The sequence below is a fragment of the Zosterops lateralis genome, assembly GCF_965231275.1.
Source record: "Zosterops lateralis genome assembly, chromosome: 15".
In the NCBI taxonomy this organism is placed as follows: Eukaryota; Metazoa; Chordata; class Aves; order Passeriformes; family Zosteropidae; genus Zosterops; species Zosterops lateralis.
Window position 1 is genome coordinate 10,425,075 of NC_139775.1, and position 27,511 is coordinate 10,452,585.

The window sequence follows — 27,511 nt, forward strand, 5'->3', positions numbered from 1 at the left end:
CATACAAAGTCTCTTGCCATTGGCCCAAAATGACAAGTAGGATGTTCTGTGAAACAGGAGCTTGTCTGGCTTGCACACGATGGTCACAGTTTGCTTGTAGAAGCATCCGACAGAATGTTTGTTCATCTAATCATCACTTACCTTGCCATGCCTGCCTGGTGTTAAGACAAACAACCTTTTGAAAACCAAGTTCATTCATGAGCTTCCTCTCATGATGCTTATAGCTATTTTTGTGATGATCTGCAAGATTATTTGCTTAGTTTTCTATTTTTAATTGTGCACAGACCTGCACAAATTAGAAATTAATTAATTATAAAAGAGACTGTACTCTAGAGTGAACAGATACTTCTTGTAGCATTATACCATTGGCTATAGCTTTTAAGAAAAGTCCCACCATAGTCTGAAGGGGAAAGGAAATAGGATTTGATGAACACAATGACATCCAGACTCTCTGCTTCAGTAAGGGAAAATTTTAATAAGTTACCAGTAAGAAATGGCTTCTGCACAAGGCTGGAGCTCCTATGAGCAAAGCAGCTGCTGACTTGTGTAAGAATTTTCTCTTTGCAGACGAGATCCACTCCTACCAGGTTCCATGGGAACATGCTCATGGAAGGAGACAAAGTTGTTTCCTTCCTGGGGGCAGCTGACCTCTTGCCAGTGTTTACAGACATGGGGTCTGATCCATGCTGCAGAACATCAGCCTCTTCAGGCTCTCTCACACTGAGAGACACTGTGTGGGAATACAGCTAAGAAGTAGGACTGTCTGCTCAGGAAAGAGACATTTTTGAATTTATGACAAAGCTTTTACAACAGCATGGCAAATCCTTACCTTCACATGACTTAAAAACTATTGAGAGGTAGCAGTTAAGCTACCAGGAGTTACTGAGTCCACGGCAGATTTGTGGGACAAGGTGGGAGTCAAACTGTGGGACTGTGCAACGAAGGGGAACAAAACGGTTGCAGAAATGCTCCCCTCCTGATGGGTGATTTCTGAGGTCTTGAAAGCCCAAGAGAACTCCCATGCAAAAGATAAAGGGGATGCCTCCTGCCTTCCCTTTGCGGCGGAGCCTCAAGAGTTCTTTACAATCTGGAGAAGACTGTGTCCCTCTACACAGCCCACGGCTCCTCTCTTAGGGGTGCCAGGGAGAGTCATTCGCTGCTGGCCACTGCCCGAACGACAGCGACAGTGGCAGAGAGCACCCCTCTGACCCGGGACCCCTTTGACCCTTTAACCCCTTTGACCCTGGACCTGCCGACCCTGAAAAAGACCCAGATCTTTGTCCCCCCACATGGTGCCTGTCAGGAGCTGTGGCTGTCACTGCTGCTGCTGCTGCAGGGGGTGCAGTCCCCCCGCCTGGCACTGACCAGCACGGCACGGCTGAAGCACACCAAAATAACAACTGATGCTACGGACTAACTGAAACCCTGTTAAAATTTAACCTGTGATTTATGATTTTAAACAGCATTGTCACTGGGAAAATTCAGAGGCGTTTGTGCGGATGTGGTGGTGTTTTCCTATATGGCGGTAACTTAGCAAGAGTGCAGAATTAACCGGGAGTAATTGGCTAAATCATAAATTTAACGTTCTTTTGCTCATATAAAAGAAAAACTTTGAATCTTATCTGTAATAGTTGAGACCTTGCTGTAATTACTATATGAAACTCCACTGTCAGCTTTATCAGGTGTCTGCTTTTTTACTTCATAGTTTTAACAAGGTAATTTTATTGGGAATTTTTTAGTATAGCTATTTTAGTGATTCAAGTATAATTATTTTTCCTTGCCACATTTAAATTAAAATTAGACTTGATATCAAGTTTGAGTATATTGATGGACCACAAATACAATAAATAATAGCTTATTTTTTAGAATAATTCGAACCTCTAACTTTGTTTATATTCAAGTATCAGTTTTACAAACCCGATAACCTAACCAAGTTACTTGTGTAAAACTTATGGCACTATTATATAAATAAATTTGTATTGGTTTAGCCTTCAATATTTATATCCCCTTATTTTTATTAGGCCAAACTGAAATCTATCATATAGGCGATCTTAAAAAGTTGCAGCAGTTTACTCTAATAAATTTATGTTGCTGCGATTTTGGTACAATTGTTTACTTGCATGTTTCTTACCTTGATGTTTAAATGTTGTATGACAAATTTTTAGTAACTTTTTTGTAATGATAGAGTCCAAATAAGTTAGTTTCTGTTAAAATTAATTTTTGTTTAGTCTTAATAATATTAACTTTAAGTTTTCTTAGGCATATTTTCTGTTATGTTTTAGTGAAGCTACATTTTAGAAAAGCTGATTTTAAGTTTTGTTGAAATATACTTGTTTAAATTATGAGATGTAATTATTTTTCTATACAAATGAATGACATAATGGTAGCGTTCTCAAGATCCAAAAGAAGATATGCCTCAGCTATGGGATGTGCTAAGCAATAGCTACACAAGAAACACCAAACAGTAAAAATGCATGGCTTGACTTAGTTCTCTTTTTCACACACATTGTTTGTGCTGTGACACGTTATAAAGAGGAAAGTGAGTTGAAAAGGAGAACTTGTGCTTTTGATTTCTCTGCATTGAGGGGAAGTATCACTTCTAAGTAAATACGGTGCTGCGCAAAGTCTACAGCTAATTTTGGAACACAAATAATATTAGTAAAATGCCAGTAATTAATGTTACTATTTTTCCCAGGGACAGTGAGGTAGATGAAAGTGTACCAATGTAAGCCACATTATGTCCTTCAGCACACGGCATTTGGGTGTGTCATGAACCTTGGTAGATTTTATCTGGTTTCAAGACAGTAAGAATTTTTTTTTTGTTTCTACAAATGCAAAAACAAAACCAGAAATAGAAATCACATTTAGTTATTGCAAATTAGGACTGTAGCAGCAGAAGAACTTGAACCAAGTTTTCAAAGCTTAAGCCTCTAATCCCCTTTCCCTTATTTTGGCTTCAGTTACAAGATAATCAGCTTTGGGTTCAAAGGCAGAGTAGGTTTGGCACATTATTGCTTGGTTTGCCTATAGCCCAACAAAAGAGGGACAGCTCTATAGGGTCTAGGCTTCCTCTCAAGTTATGATCTTGCAGATCTTGTTGGAAAACTCTTCAGGAATACTTAGAAGACATGGGAAGAGCAAAACAGGAACAAACTTGAAATCTGTACAACTTAACACCCATTCAAAGTCCATCTTGCTTTTGATCTGTCTCCGATCTAGATATAACAGAGGAAACAATCTCGTGTTTGGGTTGAAAAGCCTATAATCTCCTGGTCATGATGAACACTGCCTGGGCGCATTTGCAGGTGGAAATTGCTTAACAGTTGAAACACTTGCAGAAAATCTGCTTTTCTCATGTTTAAGTGGCAATCGTGATGAGGTACCACAAGCTGTTCACTCACTTGCTAGTCCATTTCTGGAGGGAACTATCCCATGGAGCAGAGCTCTTTCTCCACAAGAAGTTGACCATTCTCCCATTAGTGGATCTCCTCACAGCCAGTCACACGTCCTGGGGCTCTGAGCAAGCATTTCCACCAGCAGCTGGCAGCTGCCTGGCCTGTGGATGGAGAAGACATTGAGAAAACCTCTTATGCCTTCCCTTGGTTTTCAAGTAATGAACATCACAAATGCACAAATCCCTTAGCAGTAGTTTGGGAAAGGCAGTGCACCACAGTGTTCATCTTATTGACAGAAGGACTTCGCATTTATCTGTAGCTAAGTGCAATTAGAAGAAAAAAAAGAAGAAAATAAAAGAAATTTGTATCTCTCCTTTCAACTTCACTGGAATTCATATAACTAGTCCAATACATTGGTACACTGGAGCATGTGACATAAACCCTCTGCAGTTTCCCTTACAGCGAAATAAAATAGAGCAAGAATGGGAAACAGCACACAAATGCAAACTCCAGCTAACAAGGAAAAGGATGCGTGCAAAAAACCACAGCCTGTGTTGAGTTTCAGATTGAATCAAAAAAGCTGGGCAAAAATAATAAACTGGCAGTTGAATAAACCACATATTTTAGGGGCTTCCCTAGACTATTTCTGATCTTTGTCAACTAAAACACATACCAGACACAAAAGCTTTCAGAATCCACACCATCGGTCTGTTGAATGAAGGAGCACTAACCATGACCCTCATTCCGGTAGCTGTGATGTTCTTGTAACTGCACACAGTGATTGTGGTATCGTAGCAAGGTCACCACACCTTCCTCTTCAGGAGCTTCACATCCATCTTGCCACAGTTCTGCAGTGTGGTCTCTGCTCTGCCCTGGAGAAGGGGAGCTCTCACACCCTTCTGCTGAAGCTGCTCTGCCCTGCAGGAAGGCTGAAAATCAGACAATCAGTGCCTTCTCTGAGAAACCAACAGGTTTGGGTTCTCGCCCTTCATCCAAGCTTTATTTCGGTATTTTTAATTGGTGATAATTTGTAGATTTTAAAGGTGTGTGCCTGGTGAATTCAGGCCCAGTCACAGGAGAAACACCCACCATTGGGAAATCAGGCAGAACAGCTTTCATGGACATAGCTGTGGAGATGTCCAGCACAGCCTGGAACTTCCTCTACTTCGAGCTGGAAGGTTGAGGCTTGTCACCTTTCAGACCACAGAGGAAATTGTGGTCTCTTAAATCATGGCCTTGGTTCTAAAAGGGGCTTATATGCCACAGACATGAACCTTGCTTTCAGTTTTGCCAAAAGATTGGGCCCCTGCCTCCAGGAGAGCTGTACACTCCAGAGAGAGTGAGTAATGTCCAGCAGCACCTGGTGCATCTTGTAAAGAATAATCAGTCAATGCGTCAGAAGCCATCCACAGCACTTAATGTCCCTACAGCTCATCTGGGGGAATCTAGGGACCTGCAGACCAATCTGGAGCACCTTCTCCTCTTTGTACTATTCAAACCTACAGAAAAAGTATGGATTTTGTGAATTTTAATACCCCTCAGATATCCCCTCAAGTTCTCCATATCTCAATACAAGGAATACTAGGAAGCTGAAGCTATTTGGTGAACTAGAAAAAGAACTATCAATAAATTAGGAAAGATACTATAAACAATAATGCTATAGAAGTAGGGACCACAGGCTGCTTCAAAAAAAACCCAAACAAACAAACAAACAAACAAAAAAAACCACAAACAAACTATCACAGGTTCATAGAAAAATTCACAGAATTAAGAATGGTAGGTACAGGTTTTTCATTTCATTGCATCACCAGATTAGAAACTCTTTCTTACTTTGTGTTTTGTTTATATTCTCTTTGTATTTTTTGCCTTTGCCACCTCCCTGACACCAATTTAGAACAAATAAGAAAAACAAGTGCTAGCAAGTATGGCAAGAGCTGCTTAGCCACAGCCTCCAAAACAAAAGATGAAATAGAAATTGCCAGTGAAAGTGGCTGAAGAACTGTCCAGCAAGTTTCTCAGGGAGCTCAGCAAGGCTGTGTAGGTACTACTAGCAGTCAGGGGGAATAAAGCTAAAAGGAAACATGTAAAATATCTAATGAATAAGCAAGTTATGGCTTTCAAAAGCAAATTTAAATTTTATTTCTGCAGATAAACCAGAAAAAGAAACAGTGTTGAATTTTTCATATCAACCTCCTATTGTACTAAGCTTCTCAACTGTTTGATAGCCATAAGGGTATTTTATTTAACAGGTTAAGATTTTTTTTTTTCCTCGGTAAGACTATAGAGGCTTAAGGCAGGAGAGCTATTGATACTTGTGTGAGAGTGGACAGGCATTTTAAACTCATGTAGCAAAGCAGGGAAGGGACTCCAAGCATCTCTTCTGATGAAATCACTTCCACTCTGGGAAATGGATCCCAGGGCTCAGGGATAAGCTCTGCTTACTGAAGAATATCTATGAAGTTGCTTAAACCAAACTTTTGAAAGACCAAGTTCCTTATTTTTGGAGTTCCCAATCCGAGAAATGAGAGATGATTTGCAAAATTAACAAATACCAAGAACTGCAGCTGAGAGTGACGGAACCTTTGAACATTTCAAGAGATACATAAAGCTAAACACACTGAAAAATCTGCATCCCAGTGCTGGGAATGCACCCCAGGCTGGAAGAGAGCTGATGACTTTGCCTTGGTGTGCCCTTGTTTTGGCTGTTTCTAAGTGACCACTGCACAGGCTAAGCAGGAAAATGATACTGAAGCAAACTCATGAATAATTTCAAAGCCTTTTGTTTCCCAGTGTGTCTGCACTAGAGAGTCCTACAGCATGAGTTAAATAAGGCCTTAAAGCCACACAGGGATTACAGAAGATAAAATAAAGTATTTAATAAAATATGTAATGCTTCCTTGGTTTTTCCCTAACTGAAAGGAGTACAGCTGCCACTGCACTTCTTAGAATCAAACACAGTTATTGCACAATAAGGGGAATTTATACTAATTTCTTCACATACTCAACAATTATTTTTCACCTTTTTGGGCACAACTAAATGAAGGATGAATACTTTTTTTAAAATCCTTATTTATATTTTAGGCCCCAAACCTCCTCAGCTTTGACATATCTTTCTGTTACTCATTTCTTCCTGATGGCAGAACTTGATCTCCACTGAGAGTGTATTGTTATATATCACCCAGCTAAAAGAAACTGTCCTGATCCCTCAAGTTAATACTGTGGCTTCTCCCCTATTAATACTGGGCTGCCAATTACAACAATTCATGTATGTACAGCCAAAAAAATTCTATAGAAATTGGTTTTGGGCCAAAGCAGGAAATGATTTTTGACAAATGAATTAGAAAACAATGCTATTAGAAATTTATCTATTTAGTACCTTCTCTGATTTGCCCCATCACACCCAAATATAAACATTTTATTGAAACCAACAAACCTGTTAAGTGTATGTCTGATGAATGAAGGTGAGGTAAGGGTTATTACCAGATTAACAATACTTTCCAATATTCAGAGGAATAGAATACTCAGTTGTAAACCCCACTGAAATGCTTAAACCAGAGCAAAACCAGCCAAGTTACTCACAACATCCTTAGGCAGTTTACAGGGGAAGTCTCTGATAAGTCTCTGCAAGATTCCTGGGAGTGTTCCAAGGAGAAAGAGAAATCAGCTGACTTCTTGGTAATCGTGTAACTAATATACCATATTAACCTTGGAGGAGGCTCTATTTATTGTTGAAAGAAAGAATGGAAGAGATTTTTCAGATATTCATATCAAGCCTCTGATAGTGCTCTACAATAGAAATGCCACCATTTATTGTGGGGAGGAAAATCCCTGTAACGTAATGGCAAGGACACAACTGCATGTGATGTATTTTTGAACTGTTTTATGCTGTATACTTCAGGCAGCAATTAAGTGAAATCTTAACATATTTCATGAATAGTCAGTTTTCCTGTGCAAAAACCTGAAAACCAAACCACAATTCATAAATTCAGTGTAATGATCTCTTGATCTGGGGCTGTTGAAGCAGTATTTGAGGACTTACATCACCTTTAGGGTGTTGCCAATTTTTCCAATGTTCAAATAATCTGTAGTTAAGTTACAGCTCAGAAAAAGTGTTGAAAATAGGACAGTTTGTTCTGTAAAATCCTAAAAAACACTGGAAGCTTCTAATGAGGTTTCATTTGCATGCATTCATTTTAAAACAAAGAAGAATTCTTCTCTAGCAAACCACAAATGAAGAAATTCGTTTGACCGGTGATTCCTCTAGAAACCAAGGATTCTTTCTACCTCTCAATTTGCTCTAAAAGAAAATGATGAGCCATACAATACCTTGAATAATCATACATCACAATTTCACATAGCTTCTTAGAGAATTTACCAAAACTACTTGCACAGTACAGTGACAGTTTCCTGTGGGATTATCTAATAGAGTTTGTTAGGAAAATAGTTAATCCCTACAGTGAGCCAGTGGAGATAATGACTGGAAGGAGGAAAAATAAGGAAACATACATCTGATTTAAAATCAAAACAAAAACCACAAGTTCTGCTTCTTTTCCAGTTATTTCATCACTCATGAAATCAGTTAGCAGCAGAGCAGTAAATCAGATACCTAATGCTGTGACAGACTAATTGTCCCCTCTCCCATAGAGGTGCTGTTTTATGCAATACACATATGTGTATCACATTTATGTGACACAGTTATTTTCTGGTGCCTTAGAATGAAAATGCAATGGCTTGGACAACACAGCAACATTACAGAACTACTAAATTCAAACAATCTGGCAGAACTGCCCTGAGAGGTGCAAGAGGAGCTGCTGCAGGAGCTGAGGTGAATATCTGGCAGCCCTGAGGGTGAGAGACCTCCCTGCACTGCTGAAGGCTGCTGGCAGTGAGTTCCAGGAGCTGCTTCTGAGTCAGAAGCTGGTCTGTCTGAGTTACTGTTAACTTATGGCTTGTAAGCAGAAGTGCATGTTGATACAGGAAATGAAGTCCAGGTCAGCTTCAGGTATGCACATAATTATTTAATAATTGTATCTCATGAGAGCTCTCAAAGTGAGGTATCTCCTTATATTCTCCCTGGAGAATGAAAATCCACTTCAGTATTTTAATATTGTAGGTTATCGTGAGCCATCCCATCAAATCACAGGTACCTATTCAGTTTTTTAGTGGCAGTCTACTGTACTTACTAGCACACTGTACAAGTTGTTTTAACACTACCAAGGCCAAAATATGACAATTAAATATTAACATCATCAGTTATTAACTACACCTTTCCTCCCTTACAATTAAAATCCTACTAAGAACAGTTTATCAGTTTTTCTTACCTATTAGGTATTGCTTTGTTCCAGTAAGTCCTGCACAAAGCCGTTTTCCAGTTGATATATTTGAAAAGTTCATCTCAGCACCTTCTGTACTCACTCAACAATCTGGTTTAGTTAGATGTTTTAGAAAAGACTAGGGAGTTATTACTTTGCAGGTTTATTTAATGCTAGTCAGATCTACATGTGGTTGTGATTAATCAGATCTTCCCCGACCCTCCACTTCATACTAAGCTGTCCAGACTTTTTTCCCCCATTATTGTGAAACTCTTAGCCTTATTCTGAAGTTTGTCTTGTTTCACTTCTTTAACTCTGCTGCATAATCCACCTGCATTTTAAATTAAGGCAAGAAAATTTTTTATCATGGAATCATAGAATACGGTGAGTTGGAAGGGACCCACAAGGATCATTGGGTCCAACTCTTGGCCCTGCACAGGACAGCCCTGAGAGCCCTGTCCAAACACTTCTGCAGCTCTGTCAGGCTTGGAGCTGTGACCACTGCCCTGGGGAGCCCGTTCAGTGCCCAGACATTCTCTGGAGGAAGAACCTTTTCCAAATACCCACCCTAAACCTCCCCCGACACAACTTAGGCCATTTCCTCAGGTCCTGCCACTGATCACCAAGGCCATTTTCTCAGGTCCTGCCACTGATCACCACAGAGATCAGTGTCTGCCCGGCTACTTCCCCTTGTGAGGATGTTGAAGACCACACCGAAGTGTTCCCTCAGTCTCCTCCAGGCTGCACAGGAGCCCAAGGGCCATGTCCCCTGCCGTGTCCCCTGCACTGCTGCAGCGCTGAGGAGCTGCCGGCCGCCCTCAGGGCCGTGCCCCACACAGACACAGGGGCTGGCCGGGCTCTGCCTGGCGCCAAACGCTTCCCGCAGGTGTGCGCTCATTTTTGTACACACACATTCACCTTTCCCTCCGCTACTTTTTCCTTTCAGGGTATGTATCCAGCATGAGACCCCAGAGCGGCCCTGACCCGGCCGGTCCGTGTGCGAGCGCGGGGGACGGGCGGCTGCGGGGGCTGCGTGCTGAGGGCTGCGGGCGCTGAGGGCACTGAGGGCGCTGAGGGCCGGGGGCTGTGGGCGCTGAGGGCACTGAGGGCCGGGGCTGCGGGGGCTGAGGGCCGGGGGCTGCGGGGGCTGCGGGCGCTGCGGACGCTGAGGGCCGGGGGCTGCGGGTGCTGAGGGCACTGAGGGCCGGGGCTGCGGGTGCTGAGGGCCGGGGCTGCGGGCCGGGGCTGCGGGCACTGAGGGCCGGGGGCTGCGGGTGCTGAGGGCCGGGGCTGCGGGCGCTGAGGGCCGGGATCTGCCGGCCCGGGCCCCTCACGCTGCCAAAGCCCGCCCGGCCGCTCTGGCTCTGTCCCCGGCCCGCGGCGGGCGGCGGCCACAGGCAGCCCCGCTCCAGGGCCGCAGGGACGAGCCGGTGTCCCCGCGGTGTCCCGGGCGGTGCCCGGTGAGGCGCAGCCGCCGCGGGCCGTGGCGAGGGGCAGCCCTGCTCCAGCCGCGCACGGCTGGGCAGGAGCCCGGCCCCTTTTCCCGGGGCTTGTGCGGGCCCCGGAGCCGCGGGCCCTGGAGCCTTGGCCGGGATGAAGCAGGTGGCGGCGGCGGGCGGGGCGCGGCTGCCCCGGGCCCTGCGCGCTGACGGGCTCCCGCCGCAGGCGCTGGTGGACGACACCGAGGATGTGTCCCTGGATTTCGGGAGCGAGGAGGAGCTGGCGCTGCGCAAAGCGCGGATCAGGTAACGGCGCGGAGGCCGCAGCATCGCGGCGCCCGGGCCCGGGTGGCCCTGGCTGTTTCGGTGTGCAGAAAATTCCATTGAAACACTTAATTCCCATTTTTTCACAGGGAGGGTGGTCGAGCCCTGGAACAGGCTGTCCGGGGATGCTGAGGGGCCTCTGGCCGGGAGATGCCCGGGCTGAGCGGGCGAGGCCGGGCCCCGCTGCCCGGCATCACCCGGTCACTGGAAATGAAAACCTGACACACCCAACATCCCAAACCCCAAGCGAACAGTGCTTTAGTTAGAGCTGGAGCACTGGAGACAACTCTCAGCTCCAGCAAATCCCGCTGTGCAGGAGTGCCCAGGCACTGCAGTGCACACCTGGCTGAACAGCCAGAGAGCTGCAATAAAACTGTCGGGATTTCCTGCCACAGGACGTGATGCTTTGTAGAATAGAAAGTATCTTATACTTGTAGACGTTAGCTGAGAAAACCCAGCCCGTTAACGCGTCTCGTGTGTCAGGCTAAGCACAGTCTACCCTTGGGTTCCTCGCCAGAGGTGTCACTGTGCAGCTCTGGCCGCCCAGAGGGCCCAGGTGATGACAGAGCTGTTCCATCAGTGGCTTTTGAAGAATCTCCAGTCAAAGATTGTGAAAGGAAGAGTTTTTTATGTCAAAAGGAATTAGGCATGCACTGATCAATAATGTATATAATCTACTTTGATTTAGATTGTTTACTTCTGCCTTGCCACAGTTTGGTCTGGTCCATTACAATGATAATATTTCTTCTAGGTGTAAAGGAAGAAATATAATAGATGTTAAACCTGACAAAACATTATCTGAGATAAAAAGCAATCGTGTAGCTTTACAATACAAATACTCTGTTTTACTAGTGTCTAGTGAAGCTCTTCCATCCTTGCACTGCTTTGGGCTTCGTCACTTCTTGAGTCAGGTTTATATTTTGGTGCAGCCTTTTGGTGGAGAACATGGCCTAAAGGATTCAACTAAGGTAGGAAATACAGCTTAGAAGCACCTTGATCAGTTGAACCACAGAATCTGTCTGAGGGACCAGACTAGACGTAGCATGAAGTGAAACCAGCCTGGAGTGTCTGTAGGAAGTCACAGCACCAGGCACTTTAGAGATCTCAGAGATTCCTCCTGGTTCCTGCTACTCAGTAATACAGCACAGGTAAAGCATCAGCCATCTGTACTATTCTGTGATCCACGTTGTGGAGACACTGGTTTCTTTAGAGACAGCTCTTCTTTCTGGCCCTCAAGACAATATTAGAAGATGACGTTGTGTTGAAAATTTGTCTGCTATAGAATGCAGAAATGAAACTGCTTACACCCATCACACATGTTTGTTTTTATATTTCTGAAGAATCTTGTGCAAATAGCCTGGAACTCACCTAGGTGCTGCAAAATTTTGGGATTTTTAGAGGACATAACAAGATGTTCCAATCATCTTTTTGTCTTTAACTTCATTACAATTTCATATATCTTGAACTTGGTTAGAATTTTCATAGGCTATGACAAATTGTGCTTTTATGATTCCCTGAGGCATGTGCAAAAGGGCTCCTTAAATGCAAAAGGTTAGTGGCTACTTTCCTAAGAAATTGGAAAAAGTTAAGTTCATTGCAGTACCAGAACTTTGGATCTGGAAGTCGGGAGCATATGATTGCTTCTTTTACAAATCAGCCAGGAAACGCGATGATCAAGGAGAAAAGGGAGCCCATTTATTCAAAATTTGTCTCAATACATTTTGAAGTATCAGACAGAAAAATAAAATCAGCATGTAGAGTTCTGCTGTGGCACTTCCGAGCAGGTACCTGGCATGGTTCTCCTGTAACTCACTGGCATAGCTTAGGTCTGACCCAAATTTGATTCTCTAACATGGGATGCAGCTGAATTGGTTACAGCTCATTGCTGTCCTAACAGGCACTATGCTCACAAACTGACCAGGGGTTATTGTAACAAGGTAAATGGCAAATTGAGCCTTGAGGCTCCAGTCCTACATCACATGGATGTTTAGATGCAACAGGAAAACTCCAAGGCCAAACAAGTGGGTTGCTCTCCTTTCAGGAGCAAATGTATACCCAGCTGAGCCAGGGCAGAGCTGCAGTTTCCTTTATCCTTTCCACAGTCTCAGTAAGTGCTCAGCACTGTAGTAATTAAGAGCTTCTTGCTCATGTTATTTTTTTATTATTATTATTTTTTTTTTTTAATTTTTAAAAATTTTTTTTAGTAAATACCCTTCCATGTTTGATATTGGAACAAATTCAGCATCCAAATAGTAATCCTGTTTTAATCCAGTCATACTGCTGAATCTGCCTTCCAAAATAAAACATGACTTCACCAAAGTTACTGCCACATTTGAAGCACTGATCCATTAGAAAAGCTCAGGCAGCCCTGGTGTGATTTGGGGTTGTGATGTGTGAAAGCTGCTCTGGACACAGGGGACACCACTGGACACCACTTCCATAATTGACTCCTAAATTGTTTTGACCAAGAGCAAGGCTCGAAGCTGCCAGGCACTGTGTGTTTCTGCCAGTTCACAACATCCCCCACACCCACCTGCCTATGGCAGAAAAAGCCCCTTCGCTCAAAATGTCATGTGTTCAGTTCTAAGTCAGCAGAAATTTTGGGAAAGTTTGAAGTTCACTTGGGCATGAACAGGAGTAAATATAAACTACACCTGTGCATCATTCATCCCTCCCCAGTCATGTGTGCAGTGCTACAAGCACAGTTATTGCCATTAGAGAAAGACAAACACCGGAACAGTTAAACAGTGATAGAGTAACAATATAACAACAAGGGTATTTAACTTATAATAGTTATTTAAGTTATAATAGTTACTATACTTATATAGCTTTAATTTAAGTTTATAATAAGCAATTGTATATATATAATATGTCTCATTTTATTAAGCACAATAATAGAATAACACTTAATAGTTGATTATGCCCTAGCCCATGCTTTTGTTAATTGGCTGTTCTATTGTTAATTGTTCACAGAGGTGTAGGAGCTTAATGAGAAAATTGTTGATTTAAAATATCTTATTCAGATATTTTATTCTCTAAGCTTCAAGGAAGAAGTTATTTAACTGGAAGATCCTGTAGTTAATTCTCACTTTCAACTAATTAACACAAACAATTGCACAGAGTAAGGTTTTTATGTGGCACATTACCCTGAACATTGTACTGTTTTCATTGGAGCATTCTCCAGCCTCCCTTTCCTACTGTGCAGGCCAATATTCCTTATCACACAGTTGCTTCTTTCACTGAAATTTCTCTTTAATTTTATTACAGACAAAATTTTATTCAATGAGCAAAACATTAATACTAGTGAAATTAATAAGCAATAATTCAGAAGAACTGTTAGATTCCCAAATCATTCTGCCTGTCTAAAAGGAAGTGTTTGGATTTAGACGTTAAATATGAAAGTTCATTTTGTCTTAGAGCAAGCACCTACAATTTTTTTTTCGTTTTAGAACTCATATTTTGTTTTCAAAACTGTTCTGAAAGTCATAAGAGCTCTCTCAATTCTTTTGTGCTTTGCAGTGCTGATTCATTTCATGAAACAAGGATTTTATGGTACTGGGTTGCACACAACCACTAAATTCCCTCATACAGTACCAAAGAATCTGGTGAAAGGCTCCATATTTTGTTCTATCTTTGAGAAAGTTTTAACACAGGAGCACCACATTCTTTTAGCTTTAGACTGAAGCTTGGCTATTGAAAATACCATTATCAAATTGCTTTGATAATGAAGATCTACACCAACATTGAAATAATAGCAGCTGCAAACTAAAATACCAATTTAAACTTGAAATAGCTGGATTATGCTACATTGTCAGCAAGTGCTGTAAGATTCCCTCCTGTCCCATCACCACATATATGCTCTGTGTTTTCTCTTTTCTAGGCACCCACTGGCCACCTTTTTCCACCTGTTTTTCCGAGTGAGTGCTATTGTTACCTACTTGTTCTGTGACTGGTTCAGCAACAGCTTTGTTGCCTGTTTTGTCACTATTCTCCTCCTTCTGTCCTTTGACTTTTGGTCTGTCAAGGTAAGATGACCCTCAATAGTAATTACCTTGGAAAGTATTTTGTTTGTCATTAATTAAAACAAAAAAAATTGAAATATGTATAATGACAGAAGTGACAAAAATACTGTATTTTGTTAATTTATTAAATGTCTAGCCCATTTTAATGCAGCTGCTCACATATGTTAGTTATTTAGCACCGTGTTTTCTATGGCTGACTACTAAGGTCTACTAATATGCTGAGAAAATTGCTTTGCCATAGGTAGATTTGTTTGTATGCTTTCCAACTTAAAAAAAAAAAAAAATAAAAAATTAAAGTAATAGTGGCTTTCAGTAATGGATGCCTGAGGATGTCCAGGTCTGCAGCCCTGTGCCCAGACCCTACAGCAGGGGCTGCAGAAGACTCCTGAAAGCCCAGCCCTAATCCTATGCAGGCAGGTGGGTCAGGCCAGCCCAGGATCCAGGGGCTCCACATGTGGAGCAAGGCTTTTGTTTTGTGCAAGTGAAGCATTGATGCACCTCCAGTATTCTGAAAGCTTCTGGTGCTCATCCGGGTGCAGAAATATCCTCTTGGTTTGTTTCCCTGATCCTACACAGCTTATTGCTTGTCTGTCATTAATCTCCCATTTTTCAGTGTGTTTTTGTTCTCAGTATTCCTCTTTTACTGAGGAAATTTGTTTATAGGGTGTGTGTACAACTAACTGACTTGAAAAAGATACAACCTAAAATTTCTTGTCTAAATAAGTGCCATTGTGCTAATTATCATACTGAAAGAGAAGAGGCCTCTAAATTTGTAACTTCACCCATCATTAATGGCTGTTGTACTCAAGCTGGATCAGCTTTTAGAAGTAATTTTAGTATTAGATAAAAGATGATTTTTGAACATGCTTGTCTTTAATTTTTTCTATTTTTAACTGTTATACTGACAAATGACTTGTGATACTGATTAATGCAAATAATGGTTTCATCATTAGAATGTGACAGGAAGACTCTTGGTTGGTTTGCGTTGGTGGAACCAGATTGATGAAGATGGAAAAAGTCACTGGGTGTTTGAAGCAAAAAGGGTAAATATATTAATAGAAGCAGCACAGGGCAAACAAAATCCATAGGAAATGTGTAAAGCTGATACCAAGTCAAATAAAGTAACAAATAGAACACCTTTGTAACAGTTACATTTTATCCAGCTTCCATAGAAAACAATGTCAGCATTCAGGTGCAAGCACTGTTTTGTCACATCCTGGAAGCATTCAGGGCGGAACAGGTCTCACAACATTGTCAGCATATGGATCAGCAGAATAAATATTAACAGCATGGTGCTATAGGTATGAAATATTTGTGGTAGTTCTGTTTTATTTTCTAGTCAGAATATCTTGCAATAAACACATCTTTCCATAGATAATCCCAACACAGAATCCTCTTCAGGATCTATGTGGAAAGCAATGCTGAATAGTTTGGATTTATTCAGTATTTCGAAGTTAATATTTTATTGACATTCGTGGAATATGGTGGTAAAGAGAACCTGGATCACAGAGCATTCTGATACTGCCAGTGCCCCCCAAACACACTGAGGGGGAGGAAAAAGCACTATAGAACAGCATTTGGCATCTCTGCCAGAGTCAAGACTCAGAGTTTTGCTTTGACCTGCTGACATTCTCTCACAGCCCCACTGAGCCCGGCAGAGCAGCAGCAGGTGACCGGGACATGGTTTGGAGCCCTCCAGCTGCGCTCCCGGCCCGGCCGGGCTGTCCCGGGGCTGTCCCGTGTGCGGCCCCACAGTGCCCTCTGCAGAGCCCTCTGCAGCCTCGGCTGCGGCCCCGAGCACCGAGCACTAATTCATGTGCTTCCTGTGAGTCTGAGAGAGGCCTGAAGGCAGAGGAAACCCTGCAGGAAAGAATACATGGAAAATTCAGTATACTGAAAATTAACTAAAAAGCTTTTCAGAGTGGAAGAGTCCAGAGGGTTTTCTTTTCCAGTTATGAGGCTTCTGTTTCAGAAGTTAGCACTAGCGGTCATCAAGTGGTCTGAGGGTTGGAGTGAGATTTTGAGTTTTGGAAAGATCAGAACCTTCTGAACAATTCTTTTACTTTAGGGTTTGTTTGTTTTTTTTTTTTTTTTTTTTTTTTTTTTTTTTTTTGTTTTTTTTTTTTTTTTTTGTTCTTTCTTAAGTGTGATGAGTGATGAGCCCTTCAGTGTAGATAGAGCCATGTGAGTTGTGCTGTCCTGCAGATATCTGTAAGCAGGGCTTTGCAGCCTGCTCTGAAGTTCTGCTCTCCCTGCAGAACAGACAGAAGAGGGGGCATAAGGCTGCCTCTTGCAGTTACATGTGCCCAACTCCAGCATAATGCAAGAGGCACTTTCAAAGCCACAGTTCTTAATTCATGGAATGTCAGAAGAGTTCAGAAGCAAAACCCAAGTATTTATATAATAGGAATACTATATAATAGGAATTCCTATATAATAGGAATATTATATAATAGTTTATATAATAGGGAAATAAGCTTCATGCAAGATTTAAATTAAGCTAAGATACAGGATCTTTTTAGGAAAATGTATTGAAATGTGCGCTTCTATGAGAATTCCAGTCTGAACTAGAACCAACTGATAAATCCCATGGATGAAAATGCTGTTGTGTACAGTAGGGCATCAGAAAGGAAACTGGGCATGAGCAATTAATTCTCTTCTTAGTTAATCGCCTATGCATATGATAAGTTAAATCTTCCTCCTCTGTTCATTTGTCATTTATTGTGGGGTTTGACTTTGTGACTAATAGTCTCAATTTTTTCTTCCAGGTGCCTACAATAGCTGCCTCAACTGAAGCTGAAGCCCGAATTTTTTGGCTCGGTCTCATCATCTGCCCAGTGATTTGGACAATGTTTTTCTTTAGCACCTTGTTCTCCTTGAAGCTGAAGTGGCTGGTGAGTCAAGGGGCACTGAAAACAATCTTGGTAGAGGGAGAACACAGATTTGTTAGTTTTGAACCAAATCTTCCAACAGTACAAAAATTGCACCAGCAGCTTCAAAGAATCCCGAGGAGTTTTCTGCAGTCAGGGCTTGCACTATGGAATGGATTGGTAATTTTTAGCTGTACTTCTACTGGGTTATCAAATGTCAGCTCCTTCCTCTGGAGAACCTCAGGTGCTGGGCAAAATTACGGGCTTCTTTTAACTGTAGCAACTTACTCTGCCCCAACTTATTTCAGTCAAATAAAACTAACAGGAGAGAACAAAAAATGAACCAGTGATGTTGGTTTTCAGGTTTTTAGGTCTCCTGGGAACTTAAATGTACTTCTAAAAGTAAGGATTTTAGATCTCTGGTACCATTCCCTTTTGAAAGAACCAGCATCATTAGCTCATTATACCTTGATAAATTGAGTTATTAGTAAGTATTTTATAATTGCTGTACTTATAAGCCATGTACTTAAAAAAACCCCAACACTTTTTCTAAATATGAGAGGAAATTTACCCCATATATTGCATTACATTAAGATATTTTTGTCTATGAAATCTTCACATTTTCCCCTGTAAAAATTAAGTGCTTGGCTAATTGCCATACTGTTCAATCTGTCAAGTTCCTAGCCATGCTCAGTACTCTTTCTTAATTCAGTTTGGAAAGATAAAAAAGCACCTCTGACAATTATAGCTACATAACCAGTAACAGCCAAGATTGCATATTATTGTTCATTTAAACAAGAAATTCAGCTATGGGTATGATTCAATTGCAAATCATTAACTGCTTTCTGGTGCCCCTAAACAAGCAATAGTTAAACCAACATTCTTTTGCTCATGGCTCCACCTTTATTTTTAAAAAGCAGAGATTGTTTGCTAAGCCAAGAGCTGCTTGGAGACAGAACTGTAACTGGCACAGGAGGCAAGTTGCCCAGGTGCTTGTAAAAGGCAAGTTACACAAATAAAAATAAAATCAGTTCTGGGAAACTGGGTTCTGAAGGTTAAGAGAAACATTTTTGTAAGTTACTGCATTAGTCAGATTGGTTCCACCTGCTGCTAAACCTAAAGTACCAGGAAAGGAGCTGATTATTTTCACTGCCAGTCAGTGCTAGATAGGGAAATCTATCTATGGATGCTCTTTGTAAATCTGTAAATTACACATCTTACTTGTTTATAATAAGGTGTTTGTCAGCTAAACAGGCCTGCAGGTGTGCCATGGATGTGGATGGGAAACTTATAAATACTAATGGGGCTTAAAAAAAAGTGAAATGTTTCTGGAATCTGTTGAGTGGGTCCTTTCTTGAGTAAGTGCCTTTAGGAAAGTAATGAAGTTGTTCAAGATACAGAATGACAAAACTGATATTGGTGTTTTGATAAAAAGAGGTAGTTTGTAGAAAGGAACTATTATGTTTGATATGATTGGATGTCTTTGAAGGCCATTTATTATTGGAAGGAATGTCCCCCTCTTACAGCACGTTTATCTGGAGAGTGTGGACACACACACACACGTGTATGTCCTACAGTCATTGCACAGCCATGGATTTGCCCCTGCTGAACTCTTGTTTGTCCACAGGCTCTCGTGATTGCTGGGATCTCCCTCCAGACTGCTAATTTATATGGCTACATCCACTGCAAGTTAGGGGGACAAAAACCCATCAGCAGAGTAACCTCAAGGTTGTTTGGCCCCACAGATGTTCCCAAGAGTGAGTACTGAGCTTCAGCCCATGGGGTAGCACAGGCCATCCTGCCTCTTGGGGCTGGTGCTGGCTCTTCCCAGCTCTCACTTCCTGCAGTGAGTCCTGATTCTCCACCAAGCCTCTCTGGCAGTGTCACATGGAAGACCCACAAGCCCAGGTCATGTTGCTCCATACCTGGAAGCCTGCTGAGCTCCACAACTGAGCTGCTTCCAAGCTCCAGAACAATGTCCTTAAGTGAAATCCTAATGCCTCTGCTTAAGCACAGATGAAGAGCCATCGTCAACCCTCAGGCTTCCAGCTGGCTGCTCCCTGCTTTTGTAAAAGAGCCCTGTGTCCCAGGTTATGCTTACAGCCCTGCTCTGTTCCCTCAACAGGACAGAGCAGGAGCATTTCAGAAGATGGCACTGAAGAACATGGGAAGATAGGCACTAGGTAACCAAACAAGGAAGAGCTAAAGATGAGCAGTAAAAAGTCATTCGAGAAAGTTGTTCTTCATGGGAAGATATTTAGATAAAGCTATTCTAAAATTATGCCTGCATGAAATAAAGTCATTTGTGTTTTGAGTCTTTAGATCCTGGAAGGTTTAAAGCCTTTGTTACTTAAAAGCTTCACCAAAAAGTTGTTTGTGGGAGCACAGTTTACAAAGAGCACGCTGCATTCAGAAAAGTTGTCAACTAACCTCACTCAAACTGTTGGATTATTTTAACCAGGAATTACATGTAATGAAAAGACAATGCTGATTTGTTTAACTTTAGAACAATAAACACAATCAAACTGCCTTTCCCTCTTGTACACAATACCAGTTTTTCAGAGCTTTCAAATTACAATCCCAAAGGGCCTCTTAGTTATTAAAAATACTGTATGTTTATTTTTTAATATTCAGGCTTAGGGTCAAGTAGAAGAAAACAAAAGTCATGAACCATGTTCACCCACTACTTGTGTGAAGCTGGAAGTTATGTATAGTTAAAGAAGAACTTTATTTTGATACCTGTAAAAGAATAACGCAGTGCACTTGTACTATAATACTTCCCTGGCTTTCACTCTAGATACAGATCTTTTCCACTGAAAGGAGACACTTATGATGTTATTCAGGGAGAGAGAATGGGCATTACAGCTCACCTTTGTGCTGCAGGCAAGGACAAAGGCTGCTGCACATGCTCCAGTGTCAACCCAGCATATTTGACATGCAACCTCTGAAATAACATGTGTTGTATTCTCACCTCTTCAACTACTACCTTCACAGTCAGGTTATTGGTACCATGACACTGGAGGCAGAATGCACTTCATAATCCAGATGCAGACTCACTTTCACAGCTTTCTAGTGAGGGAAGAACTATAAGAATCTTGAACTTTTGGAAAAAACAAAGGCAAGAGCCTTTATATTAAGAATTTATTTGCAATATACAAAAAGAATACATTCCTTTAATAAATCAAGGCATAAGTTACTTTTCTATAATTAAACATGAACTACATTTTTGCTCCATTTAAAGATTACATTATCTTTTCTTCTTGCAAATGGTGTTGTTCACAGTATTCCTGAATTCCTGCAAAGATGGAGAAAAAGTAATATAAGTACTATTTCAGTTGTAAATCAGGAGTTTGTTGTTGCTGCATCTCTCCCCTGAGGGTACAAACATCTGAAGTTGGGCCTTCCTTACACTGAAAGTTGCTTTAGGATTATTTTTAAACAGCACAGCACCAGCTGTTCAGGGAGTTTTTGCAAGGGGTTTTTGTGTAACTACACCTAGAAGTGGAGGCATTGGTCAGTCAGCTGCCTCTGACTGGGTTATGGTGAGCACCCTTCCACACCTGCTGGAGAGCCTCAGGAGGTTTATCTGAGCCAAAGGACCCCTCCATGTGTGAAAATGAAAGTCTGACTTCTCTGAAGTCAAACATTGAAACCAGTTATCAAATAATTTCGTTATTGCTTTAGCATCCCGTCAGAAGTGATGCCCAGAAGCAAACATGGTCTTTGCACCTGTCACTTTCAGAATTGCTGTGCACCTCTCCTGATTTTATTATTTTTGGCACAGTAACGAAAAGCCTGTTTAACACCTTTGTATATTGCAACTTTGTATAGTGCTCGGAAGCAAGGGGATTCATTTGCAGTGATTCTCAGACTCACTTTGAATGATATTCCTGTAAGATAACGTAGCTGGAGACTCAGGTGCTTCAGCCAAGAAAGACTGGCCTCTGTCACATCTTTTTCCTTGAAGCACAGAGAAAAAAAAAAAAAGCAACAGGAAAAGATGAGCTTTTCTTTTTTTAGCCTTTATCCTGTTCCAGTGACACCTTTTCAAACAGCCACCTGCATCTGCTACCTTTTAGGAAGCCCTGAAGTAGGTAACAGGACTAGAAATAGAGTGTACAGTTTGACAGAGGAATAGTACTATAGCAGAAACCTTCAGTTGGGAGTACTGAGCTGTTCCTTGATGTCATTAATTCAGCTATTAATTGGTAACAGCTAGCAGGCAAAGAACCACGCCTCCTCATGGCCCACAAGAGAATTTGGGCAGTGCCAGTAACAGTGAGGTTAAAGCACTGGTTTTAATGCTTAACATCTACAAAACATTCTTCTTTGAAGTGGTTATGATTTCATTTGATCTGCATTTCCAGGTGACTACACCAAAGGGAAAGACAAGTTGTATTTCAAATAGGATTACAGAGCTGAAAAGATGCAGCAGTAATCTTAATTGATTAAGGAAAGGTTAAGGAAATTACCCCAGCACTTCCCTCATTCCACACCAAGCTACATCACAGTTCCAGTGACTGTTGATTAAAAAAAAAAAATCTAAAAGTGCCAACAGTCATCAGTGCCCACACCAGGGTTTTCCAGCGTAACATCACTAACATCAATATAGGAGGAACAACTTGCTTTAAGTGCAGTGCAGTAAGAGACTTTACCTATCTCTGGATCCAGAGGCACTTTACCCAGGAGGGAAACATTCACGTTCTGGCACATCTTCTCTGCACCACCAGTAGTCGGGGGAAAGATCTGAGATTCATTCTGGGACAACATGAAAATCAGAGTTAAAATAGTGCAGTTCTGAGAATAAGGCATTTTTGGAGCAATGTTTGATATCCAAGCAATGCCAAGGAAAGAACACAGCCAGCCTTACCTTACACTTGGGACACACGAAGCCGCTCATGTTCTCCACAACACCTATGATGGGCAGCTTCACTTTGCGGCAAAAGTTGATCTCCTTCCGAACATCCTGAAGTGACACTTCCTACAAATATCAGCAAACACTGGTATTTCAACTGGAATGTTTCATGCTGAGTCCATTTACTTACCTCCTTAGACCTACTTTATAATGAATTACTACTGCTCTCTTATATTTTTAGGAACACAAACCTGTGGTATGAGCTCTATCAACAGAACAGGTACAACATTTCAACCCTACTGGATGTGGTTGTTCTGAAATCTAACTCTAATCAAGAGTCACCCATATTTATGTTTTATCTCTTATGTTCATCTCAGATTTTCATTCTACAGAAGGAGTCTAGGTATTCTCCACAGAGTGAGGACAAGAACCACCAGGCTTACACTAGTTACCTATTTTCAAATTAAATTTAAAATTATCTTATTCTCTCCTCAGTTTTCATGTATATGACTGACCTCATTCATTCTGCTGTTCTCTTTCTCCTTCACCACCTCTCTGGTATTGTCCTCAACACTTTTTTTCCTTTATGTGTTATCCTTTCAGCTGTTGTAGAAATACTTCATATCATGTGCTAGTGTGATCTCCTGTTCTGTTCCAAATCAGACATGAAAACCTCTGTTTAACTGGGTGTTTTTAGTTTCAGCTTTACAGGGGCTGATTTCTCTTTTAAAAATGCCCATGACAAATCTGCCTACTTTGGTGGGACACCTGGAGGTGACAGGCTACTTCACAGGTGTCAAAGAGTGCACAGCTTATCACTTAAAAATGAAGCTTCTTCTGAACATTCTTCTGAACATTAAGCCATTGGTGAGTAAATTACAGATCCACAACAATGTGAACTCTGACTCTGAAGGACGAAGTGAAACACTGCATTTCCTTTAGGTCACAACAGCTTTTGATTGTGAACTGCTGTGGTTTAGTGACCCATGTGGATCCCCATCCAGCTCCACTGAGACACCCACCTAACTCACAGACCAGCCAGCTGCAGGGGCAACACAACCAAGTAGTTTCCCTGAGACTGTACCCTTAGATTTCTGTGAAATCAACAGCCTGTAACTGCCATGATGGTTCCCTGGTGGCATTCTGGCTCCTACCTGGGGGGTGGTGACGATGACAGCGCCGTCGATGTGGGTGGCACTGAGGTACTGCACGATGGACAGGTGCTCATCTGATGTCCCTGGGGGCGTGTCCACGATCAGGTAATCCACTTCACCCCAGTCCACATCCCGCAGAAACTGCCTGATCAGCCCTAGAGGAGAAGATAACAATGTGGAAGAGGAAAAGGTATCTTCCTGTATTTCAAATTTCAGGGTCTCAGCTAACTACCCTATCTACAGTATTAAACAAGTTCATGATATTCTCACATTTGAAACCTTTCAAGCATGTAAATTACTGTTGGAAACACTCAATACATACCATTCTTTTTTGGTCCTCTCCAGATGACAGCATCATCAGGACTACTAAGCAAGAACCCCACTGACATGACACCTAAGTTTTCTTCAACATACTGAAAGAGAAGTAGAGAAACATAACAGTGAAGAAAGAGTAGAGAAACCAGCTCTGAACCCCTATTTTATAAAAGCAGGTGAGGGGGAAGACATTAATGAAATAAAGGCAGAGAACTTTATCTTTTATCACAGGGCATTAAAACCTGCATCTTGTGCAACACTCAGCAACTACACTAAGACTGAAGAAATGATATTGTTACAGCAGTTTATGGAATTGCTGCAGACGATTTTAGGATAAAAGCAGCTCTCCCTCTCAGCACCAGCTGCCTTTCTAACAGCATGCACACTACAGGGACAACCAACACTACTGCAAAACCCTCTCTGCATATTCTAAAGATTAGTAAGGTTTTTCATGGGTGCAGGATACTTCTTGGCTGTCACAGAAAAGATGACACACTACAGCCGCACGATACCCCAAAATAAAAAAACCCGAGTAACTTGTATTTATTGCCCATATTGCAAACTCAGTAAACACAAGATAACAAATCAATTCTAGAAATACAGCATTACTATTATTAAGAAATGTAGTACTCTGATCTACATAGTCTATATCCCAATTCTATATGATATACATCTCGATTTTATAAATCTATACTCTATAAAATCTATATATATTCTATAGTGTTTAGATATTCTCTAGAACATGGATATAGGTTATATAGAGCTAGAGAATCTGGACATACAGACTTTGTAGATTCTACATCCTGTATCTGTAGATTCTATAGAATCTGGATATTTAAATCATTAGAGGAAGAATTAACAAGAGGACCCTCTGCTCCTCCTTCACTCATTTTTCACTGTAGAAGATAGTGCCCAACCCAAACACACCCAGAGAACTTTCTGAAACAGCAGCACCAACTCACCACTGGAGACCATCCAGATCCACTCTGATGAACCTGAAAATTGAAGTGATACATGAAAGCTGCAATAGCAATAAATACAAATGTTACATAAAACATTAACATAAATCAAACCTGGGCAAGGAGCTCTCCTGCCTGCAGGAACAATCCTGCTTTAGTGGGGCAGCTGAGGTAAAAACGCAGGAGCACCAGATCTCCATTAATAAACAAACAGTAACTGTTCGACCCTTATGTAAATTTACTAATTATTTTAGGTATTTGTATGAAATATTTAAGGGCTGATAAAGTGCATCATGCTAATACCACTCAAGTTTCAAGTTGTCAGCATTATGTGGCTGATATGTAATGAAAGTTGATTTGCAGAACTGCACATCCTGAAAGCAGATGACTCTTTAGCAAAATACATAATGCTGAACTTCTCCATCTCACTTCACTTCCCTACCCCCTGCCCCACATTTCCCATTGTGCACTCCTTTTAGAAGCTCTACATCCAAAAAGCCTGAATATGCTAATGAAAAACTGAGAAAAAAATCCCTTAAACAAGATGTTTGAGCATTCACTGACCTGTTCTCCTTCTAGACCCATCATTTTAGGAATCGATGGCCCACAGATGTCTATGTCCAGCAGAGCGACCTGGAAAACAAACCAGCCAACCTGCCCCACTGGAAGCACAGGGCTGTTTTAAAGGCGATCTCATGCAATGAAATCACTCTGGGAGGGCTCATCCAGGAAAGCGACACTTTAACGAGCAGGGGCACACGATCGGTACCCGCTCGGCCCTGTCCCCCCGCCGCCTGTCCCCGTCCTCTGCCCACCTGCTTGGTCTCGTCCGCCGCCAGCCCGTGGGCCAGGAGGGCGCTGAAGGTGCTCTTGCCCACGCCGCCCTTGCCGGACAGCACCAGCACCGTGTGCCGCACGGCCCGGAGCCGCGCCCGCAGCTCCGCCACCTCCGCTGCGGAGACACCGCGCCGTCAGCGTGTCTGCACCGCGTACCGAGCCCGCACCGCGCTGTCAGCGCGCCCGCACCGCGCACCGACCCCGCACCGCGCCGTCAGCGTGTCCGCACCGCGAACCGAGCCCGCACCGCGCCGTCAGCGTGTCCGCACCGCGTACGGACCCCGCACCGCGCTGTCAGCGCGCCCGCACCGCGCACCGAGCCCGCACGGCGCTATCAGCGTGTCCACACCGCGTACCCAGCCCGCACCGCGCCCCCCTTACGGCCGCTGCACTCACCCGGGTCCGGCCCGGCCGCGCCGGCCGCGCACAGCCCCTGGTTGGGGCATCCCTGGCAGGCGGCCGCCCTGCCCGCCTGGGCGCTGCCGGTCCCGGGGCACTCTGCAAGGGACAGCGAGAGCTGGGCCGCGAGTGCCGCGGGCGGGGGGCCCGTCCCGGCCCGTCCGGCCCCGCCGCTCACCCTCCGGTGCGCCCGCCGCCTCCGCCATAGCGTCGCGTCACTTCCGCCGCCGCCGCCGGGGGCGGGGCCTCGGGCTCGCCGTGCCCAACCGCTGCCGCCAGGGGGCGCTGCCGCTGAGGGCTCGAGTGACCCGGTGACATAACGGGGACCCGGTGACACCCGTGAGGGACCCGGTGACATAACGGGGACCCGGTGACACCCGTGAGGGACCCGGTGACACTCTGGGCTCTGTCGCGGGGGCTCGGCTGATCCCCCGGCGGGCTCTGCCCCGGCCCCGGCCCTGCGGACAGCCCGCACCCCGTGGGCCCGGTGAGCTCGGGGGCAGGTCCAGTCAGGGCAGCGGCGTGCTTTTAACGCCACGGCGGAATTTCTCCGCTAGACGTGCTCTAGGCAGAAGCGATGGGCCAGGAAGGGCTCGGAACCAGCCGGTCCCGGGCTGGGCGTTCGCCGGGGCCCGTTCCCCGCTGGGCTCCGGCCCTGAGGCCGCTCCCGGCCCTGAGGCCGCTCCCGGCCCGGCGCTGTGCCGCCGCCAAGGCCAGGGTTACACGCGATACACTTCACTGGTGTGCCTCACACGCTTCATACCGGCATTATGTATCATTCCTGTAAATTCGCGCTCTTGCGGGAGTTCGCGGCAATTCTGACTACATTAATTCTGTATCTCGCTGATAGAAGATTTCCATTAATTTAATGGGTACATTTCTTTGGCAGATTATACTGCCTTAACTTGGCTAATCAACTTCTGAGCAATTAGATAGTCGCTGTGCTTGGTACGTAAAAAATAATAAAATAATTTTCCAAACCAAGGAAGTGGGCACCAACTGGTGATGTGACCTGGACCCTGTCCCTGGACACCTTATCCCAGCCACTGCTCCCTCCCTCTCTGTGCCTGAGCACGGCCTTGTCCTCTCTTTGCTCCTAACATCACAGCCCAGGTGCTCTAAAAAGGGTATTTTCCTCACCTGAGCCCAGTTGGGAGTCTCAAATACTCCCATTTCTGACTCGTTTTAATGTACAAGTGTGTAAGTTATTATTTGAGGTGGTCTCACCTTGGAAATAGAAAAGAGTATCTGGTAATATTTGGAAAAGTGCCAGCACATCTTGGTGTTAAATCTGTCTTTTTAAGAGTATTATACTGAAAAGTTACCTTTTTTAGGACACAGCACAACAAAGGCAAGCTTTTTAGAAAGAACACTCTAGGAATTAAAAAGAAAAAAAAGCCAAACACAAACCCACTGTCCACCTACCAAAAAACCAAATCAAACCCCCAAAACAAAGCAAAACAAAAAAAACCTCCAACAAAACAAAAAACAAAACAAAACAAACAAAACCAACAAAAAACCCCACAAAACCCACCAAAAATAGAAAAAAAGGAAAATACATTTATTTAAGATCTTTGAGGAGCTTTCCAGCATATTTACCTCAGGTAAAAGCTCAAGACCACTGGATATT

At 43.1% G+C, this 27,511-nt stretch overlaps 2 protein-coding genes across 2 annotated transcripts; one reads left to right on the forward strand and one right to left on the reverse strand.

Annotated features, from left to right (window-relative positions):
* Positions 1-10,300: 10,300 nt before the first annotated feature.
* TVP23A (trans-golgi network vesicle protein 23 homolog A) lies at positions 10,301-20,106 on the forward strand (the record flags this gene model as incomplete). Its single annotated transcript, XM_083872307.1, has 6 exons — positions 10,301-10,452; positions 14,351-14,495; positions 15,446-15,535; positions 17,261-17,386; positions 18,990-19,119; positions 19,488-20,106. 6 exons carry the CDS (start codon positions 10,301-10,303, stop codon positions 19,547-19,549), a joined length of 705 nt encoding a protein of 234 aa, XP_083728433.1. The 3' UTR covers positions 19,550-20,106.
* A 393-nt stretch (positions 20,107-20,499) lies between these two features.
* On the reverse strand, positions 20,500-26,088 carry NUBP1 (NUBP iron-sulfur cluster assembly factor 1, cytosolic). Its single transcript, XM_083872719.1, has 11 exons — positions 26,060-26,088; positions 25,879-25,980; positions 25,461-25,597; positions 25,210-25,278; positions 24,649-24,681; positions 23,694-23,784; positions 23,372-23,526; positions 22,233-22,343; positions 22,018-22,120; positions 21,239-21,322; positions 20,500-20,657 (listed from the first exon to the last, which is right to left on the reverse strand). Exons 1-11 carry the CDS (start codon positions 26,085-26,087, stop codon positions 20,605-20,607), a joined length of 966 nt encoding a protein of 321 aa, XP_083728845.1. The 5' UTR covers position 26,088; the 3' UTR covers positions 20,500-20,604.
* Positions 26,089-27,511: the final 1,423 nt, after the last annotated feature.

Excerpts from the sequence above, each read along its gene's own strand:
- NUBP1 (XM_083872719.1), bottom strand. The coding sequence starts at position 26,087 with ATGGCGGAGGCGGCGGGCGCACCGGAGG. Across the intron at positions 25,981-26,059 it reads GGCGGCGGGCGCACCGGAGG|AGTGCCCCGGGACCGGCAGC; the intron begins GTGAGCGGCGGG and ends TGTCCCTTGCAG. Across the intron at positions 21,323-22,017 it reads GCCTCTGGATCCAGAGATAG|GAAAAAGATGTGACAGAGGC; the intron begins GTAAAGTCTCTT and ends CTGTGCTTCAAG.